The sequence below is a fragment of the Eleginops maclovinus genome, chromosome 6 (genome assembly GCF_036324505.1).
Source record: "Eleginops maclovinus isolate JMC-PN-2008 ecotype Puerto Natales chromosome 6, JC_Emac_rtc_rv5, whole genome shotgun sequence".
Taxonomy (NCBI): Eukaryota; Metazoa; Chordata; class Actinopteri; order Perciformes; family Eleginopidae; genus Eleginops; species Eleginops maclovinus.
Genome location: NC_086354.1, coordinates 12,980,176 through 13,007,139, shown reverse-complemented (window position 1 = coordinate 13,007,139; position 26,964 = coordinate 12,980,176). Strand labels below are relative to the sequence as shown.

Genomic DNA, 26,964 nt, shown 5'->3' with positions numbered 1-26,964 from the left:
TCTCTCTCGCTCATTCAGCGCATGGCTCACTCTCTCTACGCTCAACACATGCTGATCTTCGCCTCCTCACTGCATCTGTCCTCCTCTCCCTGAAGTGAGGTACCATGCATCCTGCTGTCTCCTCCTCCTCCGCCTCCTCCTCCTCCTCTACGCTCGTCTGTTGCCATTCAAGGGTTCCTTTATCAAACAGAGCATTCTTGCTGCAAAGCCGGGGACCGTAAAGCCTGTGTTACTGGCTCAAAGGACTTTGGAGACGGGACAAGGTTGTTTTGCCGGGTCTAAGGACAGCTGCTGGACACGCTGCAGTTGTTGCCGCTTTCTGTTAGGATGCAGATCTTCCCTGGGCATAAGCTTGCTGAGTAACAACGCTTGATTCCTCGCAAAGTTGCTGAAGGGCACGTCAATCAAGAACCTCGTCCTTGTTTCTCAGAGAAAGCTGAAGACTTGATGCATGTAAGAAAACTTGTACCACAGATTTATTTGTGTGTGTGGATAGAATGCAGTTGTTTGCCTGAGAAGAATTGTTACTTTGTAAGTGTTTGCTTTTCTGTGAAAGCATGATCATACCATAAAGATGTGTGACAGGAAGAGTTATAGGTTGTTTGTGATAATGTGTGAGTGTTACTCTCCTCGCTTCAGGTGGTTGGATAATAGGTTAGAGGGCAAGAGAGACTCCCCAGACACCCACAACTCCTAACAGTACGACAAACGCTCTAAGATTCAAGTGCATTAAAAGAGGAACTAAAGGCAGAATTTAGGTGTTTGTGGACAAAAATGGACTAGTCAGAAAGCAAGTAAGAAACCAAACGTGAGGAAAGTGCACAACAGTTGATATGCGATGAGGTGAGGAAGATAAAATAGAACAGACAACGAAGAGGAAAATGAGATAGGAAGGCAAGGAAAACTAGGGCAGAACAACCCTCATTCTTTACATTACCTCACAGAGACAGCTTAGAGGATTCAGCCAAATGGGAGTTAACAGGAGACAACACAGAAGGGTTTTCACAGGATTTTCTCTCCATTCTGGTTTCGCAGGACTTTTTCCTCATGCCCTCATCCCTCTAACACAAACACTCTCAAGGGCTCTTCTCATTTCAGTTACTCCTTCAAACAACTCACACAGTGCCTCTTCTCCTTCTTCCTTCTCCCTTCATCTGCATCCTCTCTCATATATTCAGGTGGAGTCAGACTGGCACAGGATCCCCATCTCAACCCTTCACACATTGACCAGGACTGCACTGCTGCTATGAACAATCTGGAAGCAACATCTGCTTGAAAGTCTTCTCTTTACAGAAACTGAACAATCTCATGGTTCTGTTTTTCTGCCTGTCCATATGAGATTCAGCAGCACCAAGCAGAAGTGGCTTGGATTACCGGCTTTCAATTTAACATAAGAACAACAAGGACAATATCTAGGTTTCACAGACGGAAAAAAAATACAGTTTAGTACGTTGAGGACACAAATAAACACTTGTTGTCTTGGAGAAGCTCTAGTGGCCTTTGCTAACAGCCATGCAGGTATCCTTTGCATGCACGGACCACGGGCTGAAGGCCCCGCGAAACGGCGAGCACAGCAAGCAGAACGCCACAAGCCCCAACACAACCAGTCAGGCCCGCGCCCGCTTCCGCACTGTGGCCCTGATAGCTCGGAGCCTGGGCTCCTTCACCCACCGCTACCACCATAACCTCAAGGAGTCCACTGCCAAGCTCACAGGCATGAAGTACCGGTACGTATATGTGTTGGTGGAGACTGTGTGAGACAGTAGAGTGGGGAAGAAGGTGAAGGTGTATTCAGTTTTAGTTTTTCTCCCCTGACACAACTCTGAATGTGAGAGAAGGAAAAAAAATAACTGAATATGAATGACAACCCATTATATAACAAAAAATCATACCAAAGTTAGGCTAAATCAATTAAAGGAGCCCTGCTGGAGAAGACGAAGATATGAGCAGTGACAGGTGATGAGTGGGAGGCTCTGCGCCTGAGGGCGTCTGTGCTTTTGTTTTTCTTATGCAGATTTACTGGCAACTCTTTATAATCATACCACGGTTAAGAGTGTCTAGCAAACTATGATCTGGGACAGTTTGTGTTGTTTGGATTTTACGAAGAGAGGGATTAGATTTTTGATGTGATGAAGACGGAAAAAAAAAAATTCTTATTCAGCATATTGGTTTAAAACTGGACTGGTTTTAACTGATATTATAAAGTGCACTCTATGTAGATGGATAAATTGCCCCCAAATTCTGTGCATCTACAGTACAGCACTTCACTGTATAAACATTTAGTTTGACCTTTAAGTCTCTCATGGGTTTACTCAATACTACCAGCATCATTTTAACTCCCTGACAGCTCTCAACAACTGGCTGCAAACTTATTTTATATTCTGGAAAGTGTGTGAGTAAGTAAACAATGCTCTCTTATGTCAGTGAGGGTACAGGTTGCAGGAGCAACATAGTAATTGATCACTTAAGGTGTCAGGATCAAGGGAAACTGAGAGAAAAATGGGGAGAATTAGAAAGAGTAAAAGACAGACAGACAGAGTACTATAAAAAGAAAGAATTAGAGAGTGAATAGAACAGAAAATGGGGCACGCAGGTCAGTTCACGGAAAAGAGGCAATTACAGAATCTGGGCGGATTGGATGCGGAGCAGTCAATGTGAGAAGTGTCTGCGTGTCACACAATCTCATCTCGTTTCCATAACAACATTGAAATGGCCAACTTCAATCTGTTCCCTGAACCAAACAAGCCTGAAGGCTCCATTGTGCTAAATGCTCCAGCATTCACAAAATCATTTTTGGTTCCTTCCATTTACTGAGATATTAATTTTGAAATGGTATTGCTTTTTATGAATCTATCATTTAAATCTCTTTTTTAAGTCACAGATGCAACCACAGAAAAGAGACCCCTTTTTCCAAGCTTGATTTAACGCTGCTGTTATTTTCCTGAGAGAGAGAAATTGATACAAACATGTTGCAGTACTTCTGGTGCAGGAGTGATGCCAGGTACATGGCCCCCAAAATGTGTTTATTTTGGTCTGTAACATGAGGATTTGCTTGTTCTTGTAGCTCTTTCTAAAAACAGGTGGAAGATGTAAGCAGTAAAGCTTCCTATAAGCCGTCTGCAAATCCTCTATTTTTACTACAGGAAAGTAAATGTAGCATGAAATGTCTCATTTGTTACATCCTGACTCTTGACCCTGTTTGTCTAACAATGCTTGTCCCTCTCTCTTCCAGTCATGTATCTCTTTCTTTTTATTCCAGCCACTGACCCTTAGCTGTTTTGTCAAAGTAGATGATTGCATTGCTATGGACTCTATATGATGTGGAATCTCTTTCTCTAATTTAAGATAAGTCCAAAACCAGATCTGTGTTGTGTAATCTATGTGAAGTTTCATCAGAGGGATAACAATTGAAAGCACTTTTACACAAAGGGTGGGTGTGTGTTAGTGGGTGGTGTAATTTGGTGCATTGAATTACATACATGAGCGCATTTATGTTCATTAGATGTGTGAGGCTCTGCACTGAGAACATCTGAAGGCGTAGCAAGTCAAAGCAGGAAATGTAGTGTGCAGAGCGAGCAAGCATAAACTAATAATACCACCATCTACAACATTTTAGTTGTCATGACGATGTATAGTGTAGCCAAGTATAGAGTAGGTGTAATTGTGGTGTCCCCAAGTAGGTACTTTACAATGCTGTACACAAACCCGCGTGCACATAGCCAAAATCCTGTGTGTGTTGTAACAAAACATGCTGTCGTTGCTGGCTTCACAAAATGTCCAGATTATTTCTGGGTCCTGGTAGGGAGCCCCTGGTTGCCTGAAGTTTATGACGGTCATTAGGCAGCAGAAGGTCTTTTGACAGTCCAGGAGATTTGGGGAAAATTCCACTTTGGTTGGTTCAGAGCTCCGCTGCAGATGGGCATGCAGAAATCCCTTCTGTCAGTTCCTTTGGATGCAGGCTTATCAGCGGCCAGCAGAGAGAGAGGCTTTCTCTGCTGTCTACAGTAAACATGTGTTGACAGTGTGAGTAATGTATACACCAGCCATACAAAGCGTTTTTGTGTCCACACGGAATAGACTGTATGCATCAGATGTTAGGGCTTGGCAAGATAAAGTGTTGATATTTGGCATATATTTTCAAACCATATGGATTTCTAATACAGCATCATAATTGCTACAGTGTGTTGCTTTAACCCTTCATCTCTGAAATTGTCCTCCAGAATCATTTCTTAATACCCTTGACAATGCCCTTTTGAGTTTTACTTTACCTTGATGCATAATGGGGAAAAGAAACCTATATTATATATATTATATTATATACCTATATGTATATTGTATTGTAGGGCTAGGCAATCATTCAATATGATAATTAATCGTCTCTGTTTGGAATGATATAAGGGTAAAATGATACAAAATGGTGTTTCAATTGGTAAAAACAGCAACCAAAAACTAACTGTGAAATATTTTGAGGAAATATCTTTTGAAGATTGCAGCGGTCTCATCCTTTAGTGAAGAAACAATCCATTTGTTAAGTATTTAATTCACACAAGAGTATGCAGAAATAAGCTTTACAATCTGACCATTTCATATAGACTATTTACTTACTGAATGACCAGAAATCTTACCATGCATATCATGAGCGGGATATGAAATTAATAATATTGGGATTAGATTTTTGACCATACCAATAAGCCTTAACACTGGGACTTACTGAATCCAGACTGCACTCTACCGGTTCATACTGGTTATGTCAATGTATTCCACACTTTTTTACGAGAGCTGACAGGAATTTGGGTGAAGAGTTTCCGTCTTGTTTGTAAGTGTAAAGCAGCCCCAGAGTGAATGAGATCCTTGCATTCATGCCTGACTCAGGTGTGCCTCTAGCGTAATCCTTTCAATTAAAATCCTTCCTCTTCTAAAGTCCCTCTTTTTAATAGACCAATGAGCTATCAAACCTGAAGCAAAAATGCTTTTGTAAGTGCTTTTACAAAACACTATGACTTCCCCTGATTCGCCATAGATAGCAGAGGATAGGTTTCTTGCCAAAAAAAAGATTAAAAACGACTGATGATATGATAAGCAGGGACTACATTGGAGATTTATTTTGCATGAAGTAAGCTAGAAATCAGCATATTTTCACAAATTATTCAGTGGGTTTAGCAACTGTGAATGTAACACAAAGGGCTTCATTTTTAGCGGCTCTATTGTGAGGCCTGATTTGACCTCTGTCCTCCGTCCACAGAAAGATAACAGAAATCCTGCAGCTGTGGCACTTGTCTAGATGCTCCATAAATCATAATTTGCTTGGTTGTTGCTCTCTGTTTGTTTGTTTGTTGTGAACTTTGAGTATTTGTGTGCATGCGCAGATGCCTGTGTGTGCATACATGCGTGTGTGTTTGCGTGACTTCATGCGTGTCTGCACCCATTGAACCGATAATGCTGCTTTTGCTCAGAGACACACTGTGTGTATCCAGCTCAGTGCGTTGCTTTTTTTTTTATCAAACATCAAAACTCTTCACCCTTTGGATAAAATGAATGTATTTTATGTTCCAACCTAATATGAGTTAATTTCTTGGATGTTTTTTTGTGATGTGTAGTTCTGATAATATGAGCCAGGGTGTTGCACAACAGGAGCCCTGTAGCATGCAGCTGCACCCTAAAGACCAAACCAGCCCCGAAGGATGAGATTCGCCCAGTCTCTCTGTTAAACAGCCAGGATGTTTTGCATGGATTTTGCCTTTTAATTAAAGGTCATAACTAAAATATTTTTCCTTGAGCATAATGGATTTATAATAGTGTTACTTTGCAAATTCAAATGTGTTTTTTTCTTCTGAAGTGGTCTCTTTAAACAGACTATAATCACAAGGATAACTAAAAGCTACAAAACTGATAGAAAACACTTCCTTGTGTAAATCAGTAAACAATAACTGTATGAAAAACCATGCTTATTGGTTGGGCTGAAAAAGATAAATAAAAAAGAATCAAGTATATGTTACTCAAGAAATCTATCTGAGCTCATCTGTCTTTATTGATATTGTAAATGTGGCAAATGTCAAGCAAACACTAATTTACCTTACAGTTTGTATCACAAATCCCGACTTGTGTGACAATACCGCTACAAATCAACAATTTTATTTGATTTCATACAGAATCTTATACAACATCCTTGAAAATGCATTTCAAAATGTTTATGTTTATTTATTTTTTGCTAAAAAGCAAAGCTTGTACTTAATGTTTTAATGACTTTAATTTCCTCCAACATTGCTAAGCTCCCCTCACCCCTCTGAATCTACCACTTCAGATCTTCCCACATGTTTTTCAATACAGGATCAACCCACAGACCAATGGGTTAGATTATGAGTCTCTGCCGAAATACAGTTATTCTGTGATAGATTCTCTACCCATCCATTTAGAGGGATTGTCAGAGGGAATAGAATCATTTTTTACAACACCGTAAAAATAACATTGTGTGCATTTATAAAAGTGTTACACACACACACACACACACACACACACACACACACACACACACACACACACACACACACACACACACACACACACACACACACACACACACACACACAAATAAGGCATTGTACAGGGCGCTGTAGGGAATCAGCTGTCATTTCCTATTTCCTATTCTGTGTCATAAAGTGCGTTCGTCTGTAGAGGGCATTTTAACTACTGAGACCTAAGACTTGGACATGCAACTCTGGACGCCCCAGTCTGTTGCCAGTGTCTCTCTCTCTTCGTAGCACTCTTTCTCCCGCTACATCTATTTCCCTCCTTTGGATATTGGTGAAATTCAACATGTGGCCTGTAGGGTTCATGGTAGTTTTTCCCCCCAGCATGGCTTCTGAAGCTTCTCCTTCCTACTTAATCTTTTTTTTCCCCATTGATTTCAATTCCCTGCTTTCTTCCCACCCACATGTGCCCTGGCTTTGATATATTTAGATTGTGAACCCCTTTCTACCCTGCCCTGAGTTATTTTGATAACAACATCAGGAGAGCAGTTGGAAATGAGGAGGTGGGCGTTGTCTAATCCCTCTGCCCATCAAGGTTGGCTTGTGTGGGTTGCTTAGTCTTCATTAATCCCCAGTGAGTGAGGAGTTTTATCTGTTTACTCATAACCTTGACAAAAGTGTTAGCTGACAAATATTGATTTGAGCAATCCAACTTCAGGAGATAAATGATGAGAAATGACTGTGTGTGACCTGGGAACCAAGTGCTTTCCAGGACAAAAAAACATCCTCCCTCAATGAGAGGTAATAACTCCAGAGATCTAAGCACAATAAATGCAGCCAGATGTTCATTAGATTGTTTTATTTATCTTAACTGGGGATCCACTAAGAAATGCACCGGCTACATAGAAGCATCGCATCTCAGGATATTCATAAGCGGTGACAGGTTTGTGTGAGGGGGCGTCTTAAAATGACTCATTTGTCATTTTACTTCAAGGCTTCTTTTGGGCACCATCCAAGCATGAGGGGCCGAGCCACATGGCTTCCAAAGTTGTTTATGTGGTGGTTTGTATGGACAAGTGGTCCTTTCCTTAGTGAGTTTATCTTAGGATTTACAATGTAATTAATATATAAGGAACGTGTCAATGCATCCTAGCAGCTCTCTTTTTCTCTCCCCCGCATGCACACAAGCTTGTAAATACAAGGTTTATTATTTTCTTCCCTTTGTTGCAAATTATATGCTGTAATCCCCTGAATCATTCGGTTCTTTAGAAACGTGGCCCTGCTGGCACCCATTTCCGAGACCTGGACAGATCTATTAATGCTGCATAGCCAGCTGTGTGGTTAATAATCAGGTATGGCTGTAAAATGCAGCATTGCGGCAGCTTTAACGCCTGAACCTCTTCACCTATCATTGAGACATGTTATTTGTATTCAACGAACAACACAAGCACTGCAAGTATAGCTTATGGAGGATCTCAAAAGACAAAGTTAGTCATTTTCAAGGACAGCCAGCTCTATTGGAAAATCAAAAATTCTTGCAAGCTTCTTTATTGTGGAGTGTGCATCGCCGTGCCACTGTAAACATGACAACATGTATCAATGAAGGCACCAGGCAATTGTATGCACAACTATTCCATCAGTGTAGGCATTAAGCTGATGTTTCACCCATAGCAACTTGCAATACACACATAAGCAAACACCATCACTGCAGTCCTAACTAACCCCCCCAACACACACACAACCACGCACATTCAGTCAGAATCCCACTTCTAAGTTACAGTACAGCCCCTCCCCCACACTTTCATGGATCAGAGCTCCCACTCTATAATACATCAGAGAGAGGAAGGATATAATATCCGAACTCCTCCACCATATCAGAGACAAGAACACATCCCACAATTTGTTGCTTCGTAGAGCTCTGTCTCCTGTCATGTTGTCATCAATGTCTTAAAAATTAAAATAAATCCATTAATGTATCAAATAAAGTGCTTATTCCTCTTTATTATCTTGGCTGAACTACTGACACGATGACTGATGCTTCCCCATGTTGAACACCTTATTGAATTGGCGGGGGGCATGGTAACATAGCATGGGCTTGGATTTGTCTTAAGCTCAATGGGACAGGCCATTGGTTATCAGGCAAGAGAAAAACACTGCTGGCATTTCTTTCATTCTTATTTGTCGTAATGTCTATATGCCTGCAAAACCAAGCAGAAGTCACAGACTGTAATTAGGGGTTGATTCTGTGTCAAGAAATTTGTATATGGACATATTCATCTCTCAAGATGAAGTGTGTGGCCTGTGAAAGTGGCTCTGCGTGTGGCATCGATGATTCTGTCGGACAAATGTGTCTCAATGTTACAGGGTTTTGCTTCAAATGGTTTCCTCGATCAGATGGCTGCGTTCACGGGGCATTGCATCACTTTTCCTTTCACAGTCTACAGACATCACACTGTTGGAAGACACCTGTGGTGGCAGGAGAATAATCTGCTGTTACTGTTATCACCAGTTTTATGTCATTAAGCACTTGAGTTCCCCTCTCATGATGTGACACCGATTGTAAAACTAAGGGTGAAGTGGAGCACTGAGACTCTGTGTTAAGGGTGGCAAGAACTCTCTCTTAGTTTATCTTCCATGGGGTTAATGAGAGCCAAAAGTGCTGTCTTATATTTCCTCAGATCGGCTGGGGGGAAATTAACTGTTATCAGGAGGTGCACTATTGCACAGTTCATAGGTAAGCGCGATAGCAGAGAAAGGAGGTATGGAGAAATTCTGATATGATACAACTCTTAAGAGCAAGCATGGCTGTCTGCCTTGTTTTGGGTAAGGCAATAACAGTAAAAAGCCCAAGGACTGAATTGCTCCCTGCTGTAAGGGAGCGAAAGGCTCCTAGGAAAATGGGAGGTAATTGAGTGAGGGATAAGGGGAACAAGTGCAACACTTGTCAAAAGTAGTGTCCCAAACTCAGTGCAGCAGTAATTGGATTTTCACGGTTGAGCAGAATATTTTCCAGGGTGTTTAGAGGGCCATCCTCTTATACCGGAGAAGGTGCGATCCATATTGATGGAATAAAACTGTCCTCCGTCTCATTTCTAATTCATGGATGCAGGTGTGATAAGGTGACCCTCACATTAGTGGTCCTCCTCCCAATCGAACATGACACGTTACATATGATCTTTTTATTTTCTTATGTTTTTAGCTCCATAGTAGCAAAATTGCTGTCATTTCATTTCAGTCTCTCAACTTGGACACAAAATAGATGTTGGCGTTGTTTAGGCAGAAAATCTTTGCCCAGAGCAAATATAGCACTACAGTAATTGCAATCATATTTGACTGATGACTTCTTGAGCCTAAACATTGCTGTTTTATAATCAGACTCTGTTACTCTTCATAGGAACCTGGGGAAATCTGGGTTGCGTGTCTCCTGTCTGGGGCTGGGTGAGTACATTTAATTAGGATCAGAGGCAAATGTCTAATGATTTCATAAGCATCCAAGTGCAAGAAAACTCATCTATGTGTGTGTGTGGGGGGGGGGGCAGCTTTGTTCCTTACCTCATGCATAGAGAGTCAAGAGAGAAAGAGCTAAGCTGTTTGCAGAGTGTTAATATTTTCCTCGTAAATATTTAATCAATAGGACTGTTTTTAGAAACAAATAGCTCAATTATCTCACATTTCGATTGCACAGCAGAGGGTCAAAACTCCCATTCATCTTGATGTCAGTTATTCACTTGGTAAATGGGTGGGCGTGTGTGCGCATGCATTTGTGTTTGTGTGCATTAGTTTGCTGGGTTATATCAGTATGCTAAGTTATTGATGGGGGTGCTTATCTGAAGACAAACTATCTCGACAAAGCAAATAAATGATGCAGTGTCTTTAAATACTAACTGATGGGAAATCTATGAATGAGTTAATTATCCCTGTAGTGATTTCTTTTTAAAGATTAAGTTCTAGCACATTAAGCAGTTGGTTGCCATCCTTCAATGTAAAGGAAGATGTTTGTTTAATCCTTCCAATAACCATTAATGTATAAATGACAATTGTTCTGCTTACTGTCTTTATGCTAAGCTTAGTTAAGAAGCAAACCATTTCTTTTAAATGTTATGATAATGCCAATAAAGCAGATTCTTTTAAAGAAATGTACATGTAATTGGGCACTTAATAAGGATGTTAAAGTTTTTACTTTACTTAAATTGCCTTTATTAATCTCTGCTGCTTCTGGTGCAGTTAGGGGCGGTGATGACGAAGTCTGTAGGGACTTGGCTTGGGAACCTAAAGGTCACCGGTTCAAGTCCCCGAAAAAACCAAGTGCTAACAAGGTGTCCCCGAGCAAAGCACTGTTCCCTACACTGCTCCCTGGGTGCAGTAAATATGGCAGCCCACTGCTTCTAAAACTAGGATGAGTCAAATGCAGAATGTACATTTCCCCTCTGTGGGGCCATTAAGGGTTCCTTCTTTCTTCTTCTTAGCTTCAAATTTAACATCAGCTTCTGCATTATTATAAGTGGGAGATGACAACCAGTTGCATGTTACAGAATCTTTCAACTGAAGGTTTAGAGGACAATATAAAATGCTGTGTTCAGACTGTGCTGTTTCAAGGGAGAAAATTGTCTTTCTACTTAAACTAACACAACCATAATTAATGCACATACTATAAACCCTCACAAACAAACACAAAACACAAAAAAAAACCAAGCTGCTTCTTTCAATATAACCACACAAACATCTGCTCAGTAGCTTACTCATTCCCGAATTCATATGGCAGAGAAAATGTTTTCAACCTATCAACACTCAACCCTGACATTTGACTGGGATGGATTTAGGCCCTTTTTTTATGTGTCCATGCCAAAATGTCAAAGTAATAATTAATGCACAACTAACATGATTATGAGTGATGCAAAGGTCTTTTATGTTTGTTGTTCCAAAACTTTGACTTTGATGTTTCCTTCCGCAGGCACATGGGTAACATTTGGAGGTCAGATATCTGATGAGGTAAGAAATTAGTCAAATCCAACATTCAAACATCACTGTATCAGCAGATCTTGGCTCTCATTATTTTTGATCCTGCAAATACAAAATCTGATGACAGTCTGCAACACCCCCAATATTTAGCCCGTATGGGAGCCATTAAGTGTTGCTGGATGTAAAATGGCATTAGTGTCAGTAGAACATCATTCTAGTATCAATTTCCCAATATCACAGCCTGCTTTTAAGTCCCTGTTGGCCTCTTCCAAGGCCACATGGTCAGGTCACATTGCTTCCTGTCACAAGCTCTTAAGCAGAGGTCCTCTTCCAGAGGCCTTGAAGGGGTAAGCCACTGAATTGGAGACAGCTCATCACTGCCTGATGACCACTGGGACTAACTGAGACACACAGACACAGGGACACAAACAATCTCACCAAAACTAAATCCTAGTACAGAAGGAGAAAGTCATCATGACAAAATTGGCCTTTCGGTTTATGGCTCTGAATAAACTGAAAGCACAAGAACTAGGTCAAAATAGTCAGGGAAATATATTGAGAAGTAAACAACATTTTTTTTAATGATTTTTTTTCTGTTCCGTTTTTGCCCTTATTATAGAGATTGACGGATAGAACGGGAAGAGAGAGAGAAACCATTTTAGACATTTTCTGATGATGTGTATCTTAGTGGAGAATAGATTAACTCTCCCTCAGCTTCTTCAGGGAATTTTCCCTGCACATACTTTGTTTTGTGTTATTTTGGGTGATATTTGCATTCATGAATTATAACGCACTAAAGTCCATGTGGGGAAACTTTTCTTTTCTGCGTCAGGTGGCAGAACAGCTGATGACTATCGCCTATGAGAGTGGGGTCAACCTGTTTGACACAGCTGAAGTCTACTCAGGGGGGAAGTGAGTGATGTCTCAGATTTGTTATCTATCTTACACCCACTGAGCAATTTTCTCGCTTTGTCGCTTTAGGACACAAGGTGTTTACAATGTTAGCCTCACACCAGGAATTCTTCATGGGGAGGGAAAAACCGAAAGGTGGCTTCACTCCGTAGTGATTTACATAATCTCATTCATCACTGGAGGCTCCCCGTTATGTTCACAGCTCAAACTTTATAAGCTTCGAAATTGTCTTCCTGAATAACGTGGGACAGGCTGTAGCTATATGCGCACAAATATTAATTTCAAGGTTGCTGGCAAAATTCAGGCTTGCAATACAGGCGTTTATCTATTATCTTGAACAGCTGTGTTGCTGATTTTAAATCAAGTATTCATACTGTAGATGCAGGGCAGATAACTGTCACGCTTACATGCTCTTAGAGAAATGGCAGCCTTAGATATAATCTCATTTTCTTATAGTGTATTTCCTTTTATTTTCTTTACAGAGCAGAGATAATCCTGGGAAACATCATCAAGAAAAAATGCTGGAGGTAAAATATACTCTCTTAAGGTTCTAAATGTGTTCTATGAATAGAGTTAACATTGTGTATGTGCGTACACACAACATAAGCCAAAAGTAAGACAAGCTAAAGAAATATACATATACGTTAGCATCTTTTTGCACATGTGTATCCACTGTTCTGAGGCTGCGGTGATTTGTTCCCATCAGGCTGCAAGAGCGTTACTGAGTTCATGCACTGATGTTGGGTGTTAAAGCCTTGCTCAAAGTCTGCGTTTCAATTTCTCCCAAAAGACGTTGGATGAGGTTGAAGTCAGGGCTCTCCGGGAGTTCTTCCACCCAGAAAACTATGTCTTAATGGTTCTTTCTGTGCATGGTAGCACTGTCATGTTGGACCAGCAAACGACCTTCTAGCATGCTTATCTTCATTATTTTTAGCTTGTGATTTAAAAGGAAGCATTCTCTATTTAGTTAGACAATGATAAGATGGTAATGTTACAGGTCTGATGTTGCATGTTAGCACACTAACAGATGTTTATGTTTAGTAAAAACAAAGTACAGCTTAGGTTCATAAAAGTATTTGATAATGACAATGACACTAAAGGGAAAAGTAGGGAATCACATACATTATTAGGATTCCCTCTCTATAGTAGCTTTCTGAGCCAGTCCATACAAGAGTTGTTAAGGTATTTTAGTCTGGGCCAGAGTTGTAGAACAACTGACCAAACCAACTTATAGCCATGCCATTAGCATGGATGAAAATAACTTGCCCTTGAGTAACAAAAATAAATATCTGCCTGATCCCTTGGATTTATGTAAGGATCCCTTGGGGGTCTGCTGGGGGAAAACTTAAGCATCAACATTTCCCTTTATTAAAATTAAGGACCTAAGCCCAAACCATGAAAAGTGACCCAATAACTTTGGTCACATGGAATCCCTCTACAAGATACTTCAAGCTGTTCCTGTATGTCTGCATTCAAGCATTGCACATGGTATTTTGAGGGGATGGAAGATGGAGAATGCCCATTCATCTCCCCTATAACTGGAGGTACAAGCACTAAATCCCTGATATCTCTGTATCTAAATGTAAACTGTGTGAAATATCATCATGCGTGCTGCTTACAGTTCAACAGCAAGCAAATGCTTGTAACAGCACTGAACCACGGAAAATATCAATTTAATATCAGTTCCATACATCTACTGTATACTGCATAAACACACATTGCAGTGAGAAGAATCAGTTACAACTCCTTAGAGCTCTGCCTGCCCTCACATCAACTCTGGATCTGTGTGAATTATTGATCATTCAAGCATGGAGGATTTAAAAGGGAGAGAGTTTTCGTATTAAAGTGCAGAGAAAAGAGTCCCTCTGTGATTCTTAATACTTGATCATTTACATGATTGACAATCTGCCAATTCACACAGCAGGAGAGAAGGTCACTGGAGAACACTCATTCAGGCATGGACTTGATGGCACGCACACATCTTTTTGACAACAGCTTCAAAGTACTTGATGGCTTTTTGATGTCTCTGTCTTCCCTCAGGAGATCCAGCCTGGTTATCACAACAAAGCTCTACTGGGGAGGAAAGTAAGTGTGTGTGCATGGAAGTGAGTTTATGGCATCCAGCATGTGCAGGCTACAGATGAAAACATTTGCCACACAGCTTGACATGGCAGGCCTCTGGCATTTTGGAAAACACACGCAAACAGACAGGGAGGATAGACTCAACATACACACACATAGAGATTTAAACACAGCCATGTTCTCAGCCCTTTTTGCATCACTTTATACCCTTCCTCAGCCTTCTTATCACACTATGAAGAGTCATATATGCTTCTTGTGTCATAGTGATGTATTCTGTTCTCAAAACAGTAACATTCCCTCTAGGTCTGCGTACAAAGTGAGGTACAAGCTCCTTAAGTTTAACCGCATCCTTCTTTTCTGTCTAGTTTGTCAATCAGTTTATTAGAGTCAATAGGCAGTTGTGTAAATTTAATTCAAGCTGATCTTCTCAGACTATTGTCGAGGTACCGAGTCAGTCTCCACACCGGATGGATTTGCAGAACAACTACTTACCCCCCCCCCTCTTTTACTGAGCTGTGAGTCTGCTAGAGAGGCCTGTCAAGCCTGTCTCATCACCCAAACATACAATAGGCATTTGCACACTTTATTCTCCATTGCACTTCCCTAAACTTTTGCACAGAAGAAGACATGATGACATGGAGGAGGACAGCCTGTTTTTGTTTCTGCACCACATTATTATAACCAAAGCAGGCTGGAACACCACAGGAAGGCGGGAGGCGGGAAGGGAAAGTGTGATTTGAAGCAAGAACAAGACAAATGGCAGGCAAATGAGCAAAGATATACTTGAGCAGAAAGAAAAGAAAGGAATTAAGTAGAAAAGGAAAAGCAGGCATGTGGAAATCTGAAAGGGAAGTCAAAACAGGTGGTGCTTCGGACAAATCACTAGTTTTATGGCCCAGCAAGTCGATTGACTCTCACCAATATTATCAGCCTCATTTTTAGATAAACTTAGCCATTTTGAGAACATATTTATAAATCCACTGAAAACGACATGCTCCATGCTACATGTCAGACCGACAAAGTTGCCAACTATAGCTAGTGGATGTAGTGGAGCATTACGCAGCCACAGAGCAAGACATTTCCCTCAGGAGTTGGTGGGGACTAAAACAAATTTAAGCAGAGAGAATATTTGATTTACATTTGTCTGGCAGCAAGAAACACAACTCTTAATGAATGCTAATGTGGTTCCATATTGACTGGATGAGTAAATAGGCATTTGGTTCCTAACATCGCATGGATAACATTGAACATTTAGGTGATATAGTTTTTGTCTCTATAGCTTGTTTCACTGCACAAAAGTAGCCTCAATATCAATAAAAGCAGATTAAAGTAAATTTAGGTTAGTCTAGTGATGCAAACTCCTATACTATGAATACTTAATACAAATACTATATTGTTCTGGAAGTTAAATGTTACGTCTAATCTGACTCAAACATATGACCTTTACAAAATACTAGCAAGCAATGAAAGTTTGAATGAAGTTAGAATTCTATATGTGTTATTGGATTAAGTGTACAAACATAAATTAAGTTAATCAAGTTAAGTAACTGCACATCAATAAAGTACTTATTCCAGCATTGCATAAAAAAGCCTTATATTCAACAACATTTTCAGTTGTTGACAAAATATATTTTTTGCATGCAAATCACCAAAGCCCATCTATCTGGGAGGCCGGTGGCAAATCCCTGGCGTTCAAGACAGACAGTGACAACAAGCCTTGTGTTGGCCGGCTGCAAAGACACGCTGCACAGTTTGTTCTATAGCTGCGGGCACACTGCAGAGTGTCGAGTGGGTGTATTTCTCCTCAGCAGTTTGTGGGTAGTTTATTATGCAGGCTCTGGTTTGGCATGCTTAATGATCTGCTTCAATTCAAGAGAATTGTGTGTATGTGCGTGAATGAGTGTGTCTATATATGTTTTCTGACATGTACATCCTTCCCTTCTGTTGCAGAGCAGAGACAGAGAGAGGCCTCAACAGAAAGCACATCATTGAAGGTAACAAGTCGATTTCCTCTCTGCTGCTTTGTCCTTCACATCACCCCATCACTCAAAGACCTGCTGCACTCCTGTAATCTCCTTCCTTTCCCTCCCTTTTTCCTGTCTGGGTCTTCTTTCTGCTCTTTCATTTTCATCAGCATCAACACCGAACAGAAAATGTAAAGTTAATAGTACATCGAACTTCAACAGACTTTCGTCTTTTCAGTTGTAGTATCATAACAGGTTGTTTGTTTTTTTTAAACCAAGTGTACAACAAGCTATCGATCATCATCAAACTCTCCTCTCCGCTCCTCTTTTAGAAGAGTTATGGCCTGGCTCAAGCTTCTAATCAGATAGCTCTCTCATCCCATTGGCTCATTCCTCCACACTTCCCTAACAACTGGCCATCCGGTGCACAGCGCAATGCATCTCCTGCAGTGACTCAGCGTCTCAGGTTATTAAGATTCACCACAGCCTCTGCAACGTACCCCCAAACAAGACAAGGGGAAATCTACTTTGGAGAGGCTGGAGGAGAAGGGTACAGATTGAAAAAGTGGAAGGAACTGCGGTTCCACCAATTAGATAAAGCCATTCCCAATAATAGGTACAGCATCCATGAGATAAATCTCTGTCCCTGTCACTGCTGGTGTGGCACAGAGTGGTAATAAACATGTGGTCATACCATTAGCCTCAATACTGGTTGTACATCCCAAAACAGGCAATTCCATGAGTCATTTGATTGGTTAAGTGACATTTTCTAGAAATAAATGAATGTCAAACTTAATGATAAATAGCATCAGAGATCAACACTTAAGAAAATGTCAAACTCTCTTCAGAAAACATCACTTGTGTTTACAAGTTTTGATCACAGGAAAATAAATTCCTTGACAGTTTCATGATTTCAAAGAGACTTGTATTGAAGGCATCATTTAAAGGTATAATATAATCCAAATGCCAGTAGAATAGCTTTGTTGTTCAACATCTTTTCTCAGTGCTAAAAATAGACTTCCTTCACAGCCTGAAAACGCCAGCTTATCCAGGAGACAGCGGAAACTGCTTGCAATGACGGCGCAGGCTCAGATTAGGATCCATGTAATGGATGTTTCTTGGATCGTGGGAGAGCAGATGACAGGGGAAGGAATAAGTTGTTGGAGCAGAAATCCGCAGAGCAACTTTCAGATGGGAATTAGCGGCAAATGATGAAGCCTCTGGAACTAATCTGCCTAAAACACTCACACAAACTCAAGAGCCCCGGGTGTATTTTGCCTTGCTTCTACTACTCTGCTGTCTTCCTTTGTGACAGTCTCTTGCTTTGCTTCTCATCTTTCATCTGGTCTTCTATGTGTGTGAATGGGGACTGATCTGCTCACAGTGTTGCCATCTCCTAACCTCCCCCCAATGTATTGTGTTTCACCTCGAACTAACACTGAAAGCAGAGCCCTCGTTTTTCTCATTATCCTCTCAGCTTTGAGTTGTTTGGTTTTGCCGCCACCTATCAAAACAAGGGTAATTTATGCAAAAAGGATCAAAGTTTGCACGGATGCAGGGCTTTCTCCACATTTGTAAATCTTCTTAAAAGGATGTAATGGTGTGCATTGAACTTGATACTAATTAACCTTGTAAATTCTTATTGTGAATATTTTTGATATTCTAGCTGTCGAAAAGGGACAACTTTATATTTTTGAAAGATTTAAGGATATTAACCTGAACAGTTCTGCTATTTCAGAAATAAACAATGTGTACAGTCCTTTATTTGTATAAAGTTTATATCAAAGTTTTATATTTGGACAAGAAACAGACCCACATGTTGTTTCATAACCTTAGATAAATATTGTGGGACAACAACATTTACTTTGTCACAAAAGAGTTCAAATTATTTAATTGAGACTATATAACTTTTACTTCGGCCACTGTGGCTAAAAGTGGAAGTCATGAGCGCTTTAGCATTCTACCAGTTTTAATGATCTTAACAGCTAACTTTGTATTGCCATAAAGCCTAACTCTGAGTGGAATAGCAACTCCACATATTTTGAATCATCACATAGTATTTAAAACTGGGAGACTTTTATTCCTCATAAACGAGCACTAAATAAAATAGAAAAGCATTTTGCTGTTTGAGGTGTTAAAGACTGCATTTCTTTAGCATACAATGCATTATTTACTTGTTTGACAAAGGTAGTCCAATAACTATACTCATACTAGGTTAAGCAGACCTCATATGACAGCTCAGATTCACATGTGAGCTGGATCATGAGATTTGCCAGGCCAGATGCAGCTGAGGGGCCTTGAGTCACATGTGGTCAACTGTCACTTTGCCATGTTTATGAGCATGATGGCTCTTAATTCCCCAGGACCTGACTCACCCTATTTTTCCTTTTATCTGATGTCATGTTGTAATGGATGACAGAACATTAAGATTACTACTTGAAAAATTTAAATTGCACGTTTTACTTTAAACTGATCACCAACACATATTGAAGTTAGAAGTTGAAGCTAGAATCAGTGTTTTTAAAATAACAATTGATAGTTGCAGAAAAGACTGTTAATTAAGCATACCGCAAACAATCACATTCTAGTGTACAGTTATTCCTATACCTACATAACATTGTCAAATAAATCGCAAGGAGATTGAAGGGTAATGAACACAGGTATTATCACTCTTCCTCTTAAAATCCAGGGCAATTGTATATGCACTAGCATGAGTCTAGCATGACACTGAAATAAATCTTCTTCAACGCAGTAGATGTTACATCAGTATTTGTATGTGTGTCAAATCAACCTTTAGAAAACAAGGACTATTTATTGATGTTGTTATCGTACAGGTTGGTAACAAATCTATACCAGCACTACAAAAAATATGCTTGATGTTCATGATTCCTATTGACTGTTTTTCTTCTTTCTCTACATATTCCCTTAGGTTTAAAGGGCTCCCTCCAGAGGATGCAACTTGAGTATGTGGATGTGGTTTTTGCCAACCGGCCAGACAGCAACACTCCCATGGAGGGTAAGTGATGGCTGAGCAGACCCAGGGAGCCGTTAGGGACAATTCAGGTTTTTCTGTAATAGGAGAAGGTGAGAAATGCTGACAAGGCTGCTGCCCTTACCAGACTGGAGACCTTTGCCTTTGACCAAAGAGGTTTGTCTTTGTGGTTGAGCGTGTGTGTCTACTTCTGACAAACACAAACACATTTCAAGTAATCTGACAAACTTGCCTCATCCCTCATCATCTATTTTAGTCTACCACTCTCTTTCTCCTTCCTTTCTGTCTCTGTGGGATCACTAGTTTCCACTGGGTCTCTCCAGCCCTCCCTGTTCTTTAGAAGCAGGATTATCCCCCCCCCACCATCTCCCCAGGGGTAAACTGGTGTATTTTTATGCTGGTCTCACTAGACACAAGGCCTACTGTGCTTTCCACACTATAGTGCTGCCTTTCCCACACATCAACCTTATCTGACTATTCATTTATTTTACATGCTTCCAGTTTTCTTCCTCAATTACTTTTCCTGGCCATCATACATACTAGGGCCCCTCTCTAGCCATTCCTAAATCTAATGATAGTATTTGGCTAAAAGGAATATATACCACTGAGCACTCTATAGTTTCCGGTCTGCTCCTTGCCCCCAATTCTTTTTTCCTGGTAAGCCAGCAGACGGAGGCCAGTCTGTCATACTTATTGTGTCCGGGCCTTGCTGTCACTGCTAATCCTGGTGACGGGCAGGCCCACCCTGCGGCCTACTCCATCAAACCTTCTAGTAACCTGCCTCTGCAGATAAAGTCATTTCACCATTAACTAACTGATGTACTGAAGTCTAATCTGATTGATGGATTGAATGATTCAGAGTCCGACAGAATGATCAAAACTGCTTGAATAGACAACTGACAGATACAGACATATGTAAAATAGATACTGTAGGTACACTGTAATGCTTTCAGTCAGTCCCCCCATTAATCAGTGTAAAGCCATTGTGCACGTTTTCTTCAAACTTCATTGAAGTGGAGCGGGTGCCATAAATCACTGTGTAGAGGGACATTCACTTTTAACAATTAGAGCGAGAGTAGGAACCACATGTACAGACTCAAACAAAACAGTGTTACCTCGTGCTTTAACACCAAGATTCCGTAAATGACTTCTCATGGGGACAAAGTAGCACTGCCAACATGCAAAAATGTAGGACTTCTGCATCTCTGTAGGCATTTGTTACTGAAACTTAAAACATCATTAGCATCTTTGCAGTGCACGCTAAATATCCCAAGTTACGTGTTAAGACAAGAATGTAAAGATATCGAACAGGTGTGTGAGCATACATTTGTGTGGAATTTGTGTTTGTATTATGTTCTTGTGACTTTAAGTGCTTCTGACTTTGTGTGAGACAATGTGTGTCCCCTTGGGGACAGAAAAAGTGATGTCACTGCTGCAGAGTCTCCCTTTGTTACCATCACTACTTTCTATTCTCTCGTCCACTTGTTCTTCTCTTTGATTTTCTCTTTTCCTCCTTGCTAAATCTTTCTTGCTTGATTTGTGTTTAGTTTATATTTCTGTTTAGCTTATATCAAGTCAAAACGTGCTCCTTACTTATTTTTATTTGACTCATGTCCTTTATTGCTTTTTACTATTACTGCTGTCACTCATGTTGATGAAATGATTTTAATTTTTCCTCAGGGGTTAAAGGCTTAGGAATCTACTTTTACATGTCGCCAAATGGTGAACTTCATAAAGCAGTTCCATTAAAGCAAATATGATGGAATGTGCCCCAAGGAGAATCCTCCATGCCATTTTCAAATCATTGTTTTAATAGGCATACTATCCCCTGCAGGGTTTGCTATTGGATATCAGCACATATTTTCTATCCAGTCACTCTTTTTGACAGTGACAATGCAGCAAATTGAATTCTTTCAATAAACTGAATATGAAAATCCCCTGGACAGATTGAATGAAAAATGGGATCGCCAGAGAGAAGAGCAGAGCAGACATGACATCAACAAATACACTTTATAGAAATCCGTCCAGACAAGAGAAAATTAAATGGTGCTGCCGCCGCATACTGAACACGAAACCCAAAGCCATCCTTGCAGGACATCCCATCAAAAGCAAGCAAGGACATCACTTCTTCTAATATGTTCAGTAATAAAGCCAGCATTTAGGAGGATCTTACCATCTCACTACTTCAATACTTATCTAATACTTTGGCTGCACATATTAAACCAACTTAAACTTGGTTTAATGCAACTCTCCTGGATGATTTACACTGATCCACACTACTTGCTGCATTCTGCAGAAATGTGCTAAAACAAAAACAGAGCACATGCAGTTTATTTACTTATTTATAACAATATCACACATATAAGGCAAAGCATGCACACTACTTCAGGCAGTCAGCTCAAACACCAATGATACATTTGCACGTAACGCCCCTTGCCCCTCTTACAACCAACCAAATGCATTCTCCTAAATCTGCCACTCTACTTAAGCTGCCAGACCTGCCTGAAACACGTGAGTTGTCTGAACTACTGACTGTAATAGGTATTTATTCCTAACAATATTCTGTAGTCTATAAAAAAGGCAGTCACTGAACAAAGTGGTAATGTTTTATTATATTAAGACAAACATTCAACATGATACTAATATGGACACACACGCATGTCTTTTCATGTGATCATTTCTTGATAATCTTCCGAAAGATGGTTAACAATGTTAATAAGTTAACTTTTCAGACAGAGCCAACCTCATACATCCAAGAGCATACCAGTACAGTCCATGTAGTTCATGCCCACAACTTTGCCCACGTCATCCTCCTTAAACACCCGCAGTGGGCTCGGGTGAGGGGGTGTTAATAATCGCTGGATATCTCCCCTGTGTGTGGCATTTGGTGTTGCAGTTGATGACTCACTGCGGCCTCTTGTAGACAAAATGTATGATGAGACTGACCAGTATGTTAAGGTTGAGGTTGCTGGAGATGAAGTTGTCATTCAGGTTGATAATTCATATATTCACAAACTCTTATTAACTATACACGCCACCGAGGTTCACTCTGTCCTTACATCTCTCAAAATCTCTCACTGCCTCCCTCCTTCCATTAAGGAGCAGATGCACTGTTATTCCTCCCACATGCTTCACCCACACCCATACACACACACACACACACACACACACACACACACACACACACACACACACACACACACACACACACACACACACACACACACACACACACACACACACACACACACGCACACACACTTGCTCTCTCTCTCTCACTGAGCTACATTTTGGTCCAGAGAGAGAACTACTGATGAAAAGGAATCGCTCTTTTTTAATCACACTCTGCTGTGGTCTCAGCTCTTCAATCTTATATAGAGTCACCCTGCTTTGTGTTTGCATTCCCAATCTACACTGCACTTTTGTAGTAGGCTTTGTGCAATAACTGACCAACGCAAGCAATTATAGACTATTGCAAACATAAACTAGTTTTTGCCTCGTTGTGGATTTCTCCAGGGATTAGAGAGTACAACAAAACACATTCAATACAATAGCTGTAGATCATCCTCCCATGTACAGTACCTGAGATGACGGTTACAGACTCCTTAGAGAAAGAACTTCACAGTGTTTTTAATTAAATACATTTTGCTTGTCCACAATTCCACCCACCAATTCTTGTTGCATCCTCAGGCACAAATACACAAAACACAAAATGCCACTGTGGCTAATATCAACCCCCAAAGCTGTAGCTACGATTTGTTTAACTGCAGAAGCAACATTTTGCTAAGGTTGGCTGAGTCTTTTCATCTAACCCCTGCAGCATTTGGCAAAATTAAGTCTTATGAACACCAGCAAAGAATATCTGTTTTCACATATAAAGGGATCCTTTCTCACAAAACGGCTTCTTCATATCAAGCATCATTGGATTCTGTTACTGTCCTGAAGGTGCTAGTTTTACCAAAGGCTGTTAGTCCGACTTAAACCTTGCTAAAGATGGTCTTTCTTGCAGGTTATTGAAAAGTTGCAGCTGTGGCGCCATCCACTGTTTGATTATTGATAATGGACATATCTTCTTCTTCATGTTTTGTTTTTACAGAGATAGTGAGAGCAATGACGCATGTGATCAACCAGGGGATGTCCATGTACTGGGGGACGTCCCGGTGGTCCGCAATGGAGATTATGGTGAGTGATGAAAAAAGTATTGTGCATCTTGTAACCAGCACTATGAGGTAAAGACTTTATTTATTTTTTTATCTTCCTATGACACATTTTCTTTATATGTTTTGTGGTATAAATATTATTACAAAATATAAGAAATAGGAAAATGCAGTTAAAAGTCACCATTTCTGTTTATTCAACGCAGTTTAATGAGTTAATTGTCACTTAAACGATTCCACACGTGATTTCCTTGCTTAACAGATGTTTAAATAGACTAGATTAGATTCAATTTTATTGTCATTGCATATGGTAGAGTACAAGTAAAAATAAATCAAGTACATCTATATTAATACGGAGGACATTGGGGGATCTTGTGTTAATCTTGATATTAATTTTTCCCTTCCTCACTGATAAAGCTATCATTACTTTTTTGTACTTGAAGGTGAGAATGATCTCCAAAATGAGCTGTTAATTATAACACCTTATGCTATACATAGAGCAGGGGAGAAACAAATTAAATCTGTTAACATAAAGGTCAGTGCTGCACATCGTTCCTCATCTTATTAACATTTCTACTCTTTTTACATTCAATTAGGAAGCCTACTCTGTTGCTAGGCAGTTCAATCTTATTCCACCAGTGTGTGAGCAGGCGGAGTATCACTTCTTCCAGAGGGAGAAAGTGGAAACTCAGCTGCCAGAGCTCTACCATAAGATAGGTAATGCTATAGTGAGTTCCTGTGTATATATTTAAGGCTGCCATCGATTTTTTTGTCTGTTGCTCAGTGACTTTTGCCCTCTCTTTTAGGTGTGGGTGTAGTCTCCTGGTCACCTTTAGCCTGTGGTATCATCACTGGGAAGTATGAGAACGGCGTCCCGGAAACCTCCAGGGCCTCAATGAAGGTACAACCAAAAGCTAATCTTTTCACAACCCGCCTAGTGTATGCTCCAATTTCTTCCCTCTTGTCCAACAAGAACAAAAAAAATGAAAACATAATCTTACCAAAGTTCTTTTTGCCTTATTTTGGGTTATAATTCTATAATACTTATTCTGATTTCACTGCTCCTCTAGCCATACCAGTGGTTGAAGGAAAAAGTAATGAGTGAAGACGGGAGAAAACAACAAGCCAAGCTAAAGGAACTGACTCATATCGCAGAGAAGCTCAGTTGTACTTTGCCACAGCTTGCCATAGGTAAGGGGCAACATGAAAATCCGAAAACCCTGAACTTGCAATTAAGCAATCAAAGATGTTGCTAGATATAATTTTTTTCTTCAAACGGTCTTAATCCCTTGAAACCACTACATCACTGTAAAAAGTCCTGCTATCTCTGATCTTTAGCCTGGTGCCTGAGGAACGAGGGAGTGAGCTCAGTGCTGCTGGGATCCTCCAATCCAGCCCAGCTAACTGAGAACCTGGGAGCCATTCTGGTATAAAGAAACATTCCATTTTTTAATAATTAACAATAATAATTGTACTGGTCGGCATTGATCTTGTGCTCTTGCTTTATTTTGTGCATCACAGGTAATTCCAAAGATGACAGCGGGCATTGCCACAGAAGTTGATCATATACTGGGGAATCGCCCTCACAGTAAAAAGGATTACCACCATTAAAATGGACCATGTTTCAGTGAACTATGCTCAGAAAAGCTTATCAAAGCTAACAGCCATGGCACTCTAAGTGCGTGCCCAACTTTGCTTGTGTGCGCGTATGACTGTATGTGTGAATGTGTAAAGTGTTCTGCTTGGCTCCCTGTCTCTAAGATCAGCCAGTATCATTATTGTAAAGTGAGCTACCTGACAAAACATGCATGCTACATCTATTGCAGCTGGCCACTGGACTAGACAACAGTACCAAGATCGTGCAACATGATTTCATGAGCGAAAGTCTCATCTGCTCCAACAAGCTGCTAGAACCAGATTCAAAATAGCATAAAATAAGATTATGGAAAATAGATGGCTGCATGATCAAGCTCAAGCTGACAACAAGCATATGCCAGGTACCAGCATCATCATTTTCTAAATAAGGGTGTCATTGCATTTAGAAAAGATGACTTAATAGGGACTTATTGTACACAAACTATCACATAAGCTCATGGCGGTGCAGTAACATAAAAAGGATATGGTGTTTCAAAATGTACCAAATCTACCTTACTAGGGGTTTGTGATGTGACGAAAAAAAATAAAATAATGAAGAGTGTAATTGGGACTGTTTTCGGGCAACCGGATGATACCCTTACACTTCAAACGCAGCTGGAGCCATTCTTATAACATTTTGAATGTGAGTAGGCTACTGGATTAACTAAAGTTCTTCTCACAATGTTGTTGATGATACCAAGAGAGCTAAGTTCAACTAGAATATGTATCAAAACATCTGTACTGACTGTTACATATATTTTCCTAACTAAGCAGCTGTGTCAGAATAACCTTTTCATCCCCTTGCGATGTATTTTTGGTTATTTCTCACTGATGCAAAAGTACAGCAAAGTGTACTTCCTCATTGTACCCCACCATCTCATTTTAATTTGAGCAATGCCAGACTTTCTGACAGTGAGGATATTGTCAGATTCATTTAATTTCAGTGTTTGTTGTGGATAAAACTTTTGTCGAGGTGAAGTTGGGTAGACGATCTTCCTAAGGGGAGCTTTTGAATTTAGCAAACAAAACCATGTAGCTGATAAAGAGACTCAGTAAAAAGAAACAAAAAAACCCCAAACTGAAACATATGGACCCCTGCAGTCATTCACCTGGATCTCTTACCCAACTTCTCACAGATGCCAGTTTTACATAATGACTTGTTCTTTGTTATGTCAAACATGTATTTTGGTGTCCTTCATAAGATTTGTACATACATATCAAGAGCGTATAATTATCATGTAATAGGTTGTAGAATATATAGTAATTTTCTATTAATGTTATGGATGCCTTCTAACTTTCGCCCCTAACAAATTGAAATAACAAAGGTAATCGTAGACTTCTTGTTTGCTGAGTTACATAGTAAACCGCAGTAAAACATAGAAAAGAATATAACCTGTGACTTGAAACACTCTGCCGTAGTTACTGCTGTTTGCTGTTGGGGTTCCTCTGTGTCTTCCTGTTTTATAATAAAACAATGTGTAAAATAATTTTTGATGATACATTTTCTTCTTTTTAATTTGTATCCTTTATTTGATCAGGGGAAACTTGCAAGGCAGCAAATCTCTTTTTCATATTGCAGATACTGCAGATAATAATCACAATTAAGGTCAATATGATTATGTGAAATCAAAATGTATCAAATCTAACATGAATTGAAAAAAACACACAAGACAATACATCTGTAAAACAAGTACATTTGACAGGAACAGCGTATGAGTATTTTAATCTTATGTGGTTGTTTTTGTTACATGGTTTCTATGGATACAAAGGCGGGCGTTTCTAGCGAATCATCCAAT

At 40.1% G+C, this 26,964-nt stretch overlaps 1 protein-coding gene across 1 annotated transcript; it reads left to right on the top strand.

Moving 5' to 3' along the window:
- On the top strand, positions 1 to 26,604 carry kcnab1b (potassium voltage-gated channel subfamily A regulatory beta subunit 1b). The gene is made up of 15 exons (XM_063885043.1): positions 1 to 453; positions 1,179 to 1,727; positions 9,862 to 9,905; positions 11,419 to 11,456; positions 12,259 to 12,338; positions 12,821 to 12,865; positions 14,379 to 14,423; positions 16,371 to 16,414; positions 19,314 to 19,400; positions 23,473 to 23,558; positions 24,130 to 24,250; positions 24,340 to 24,434; positions 24,604 to 24,724; positions 24,872 to 24,960; positions 25,055 to 26,604. Exons 2-15 carry the CDS (start codon positions 1,513 to 1,515, stop codon positions 25,142 to 25,144), a joined length of 1,200 nt encoding a protein of 399 aa, XP_063741113.1. The 5' UTR covers positions 1 to 453; positions 1,179 to 1,512; the 3' UTR covers positions 25,145 to 26,604.
- Positions 26,605 to 26,964: the final 360 nt, after the last annotated feature.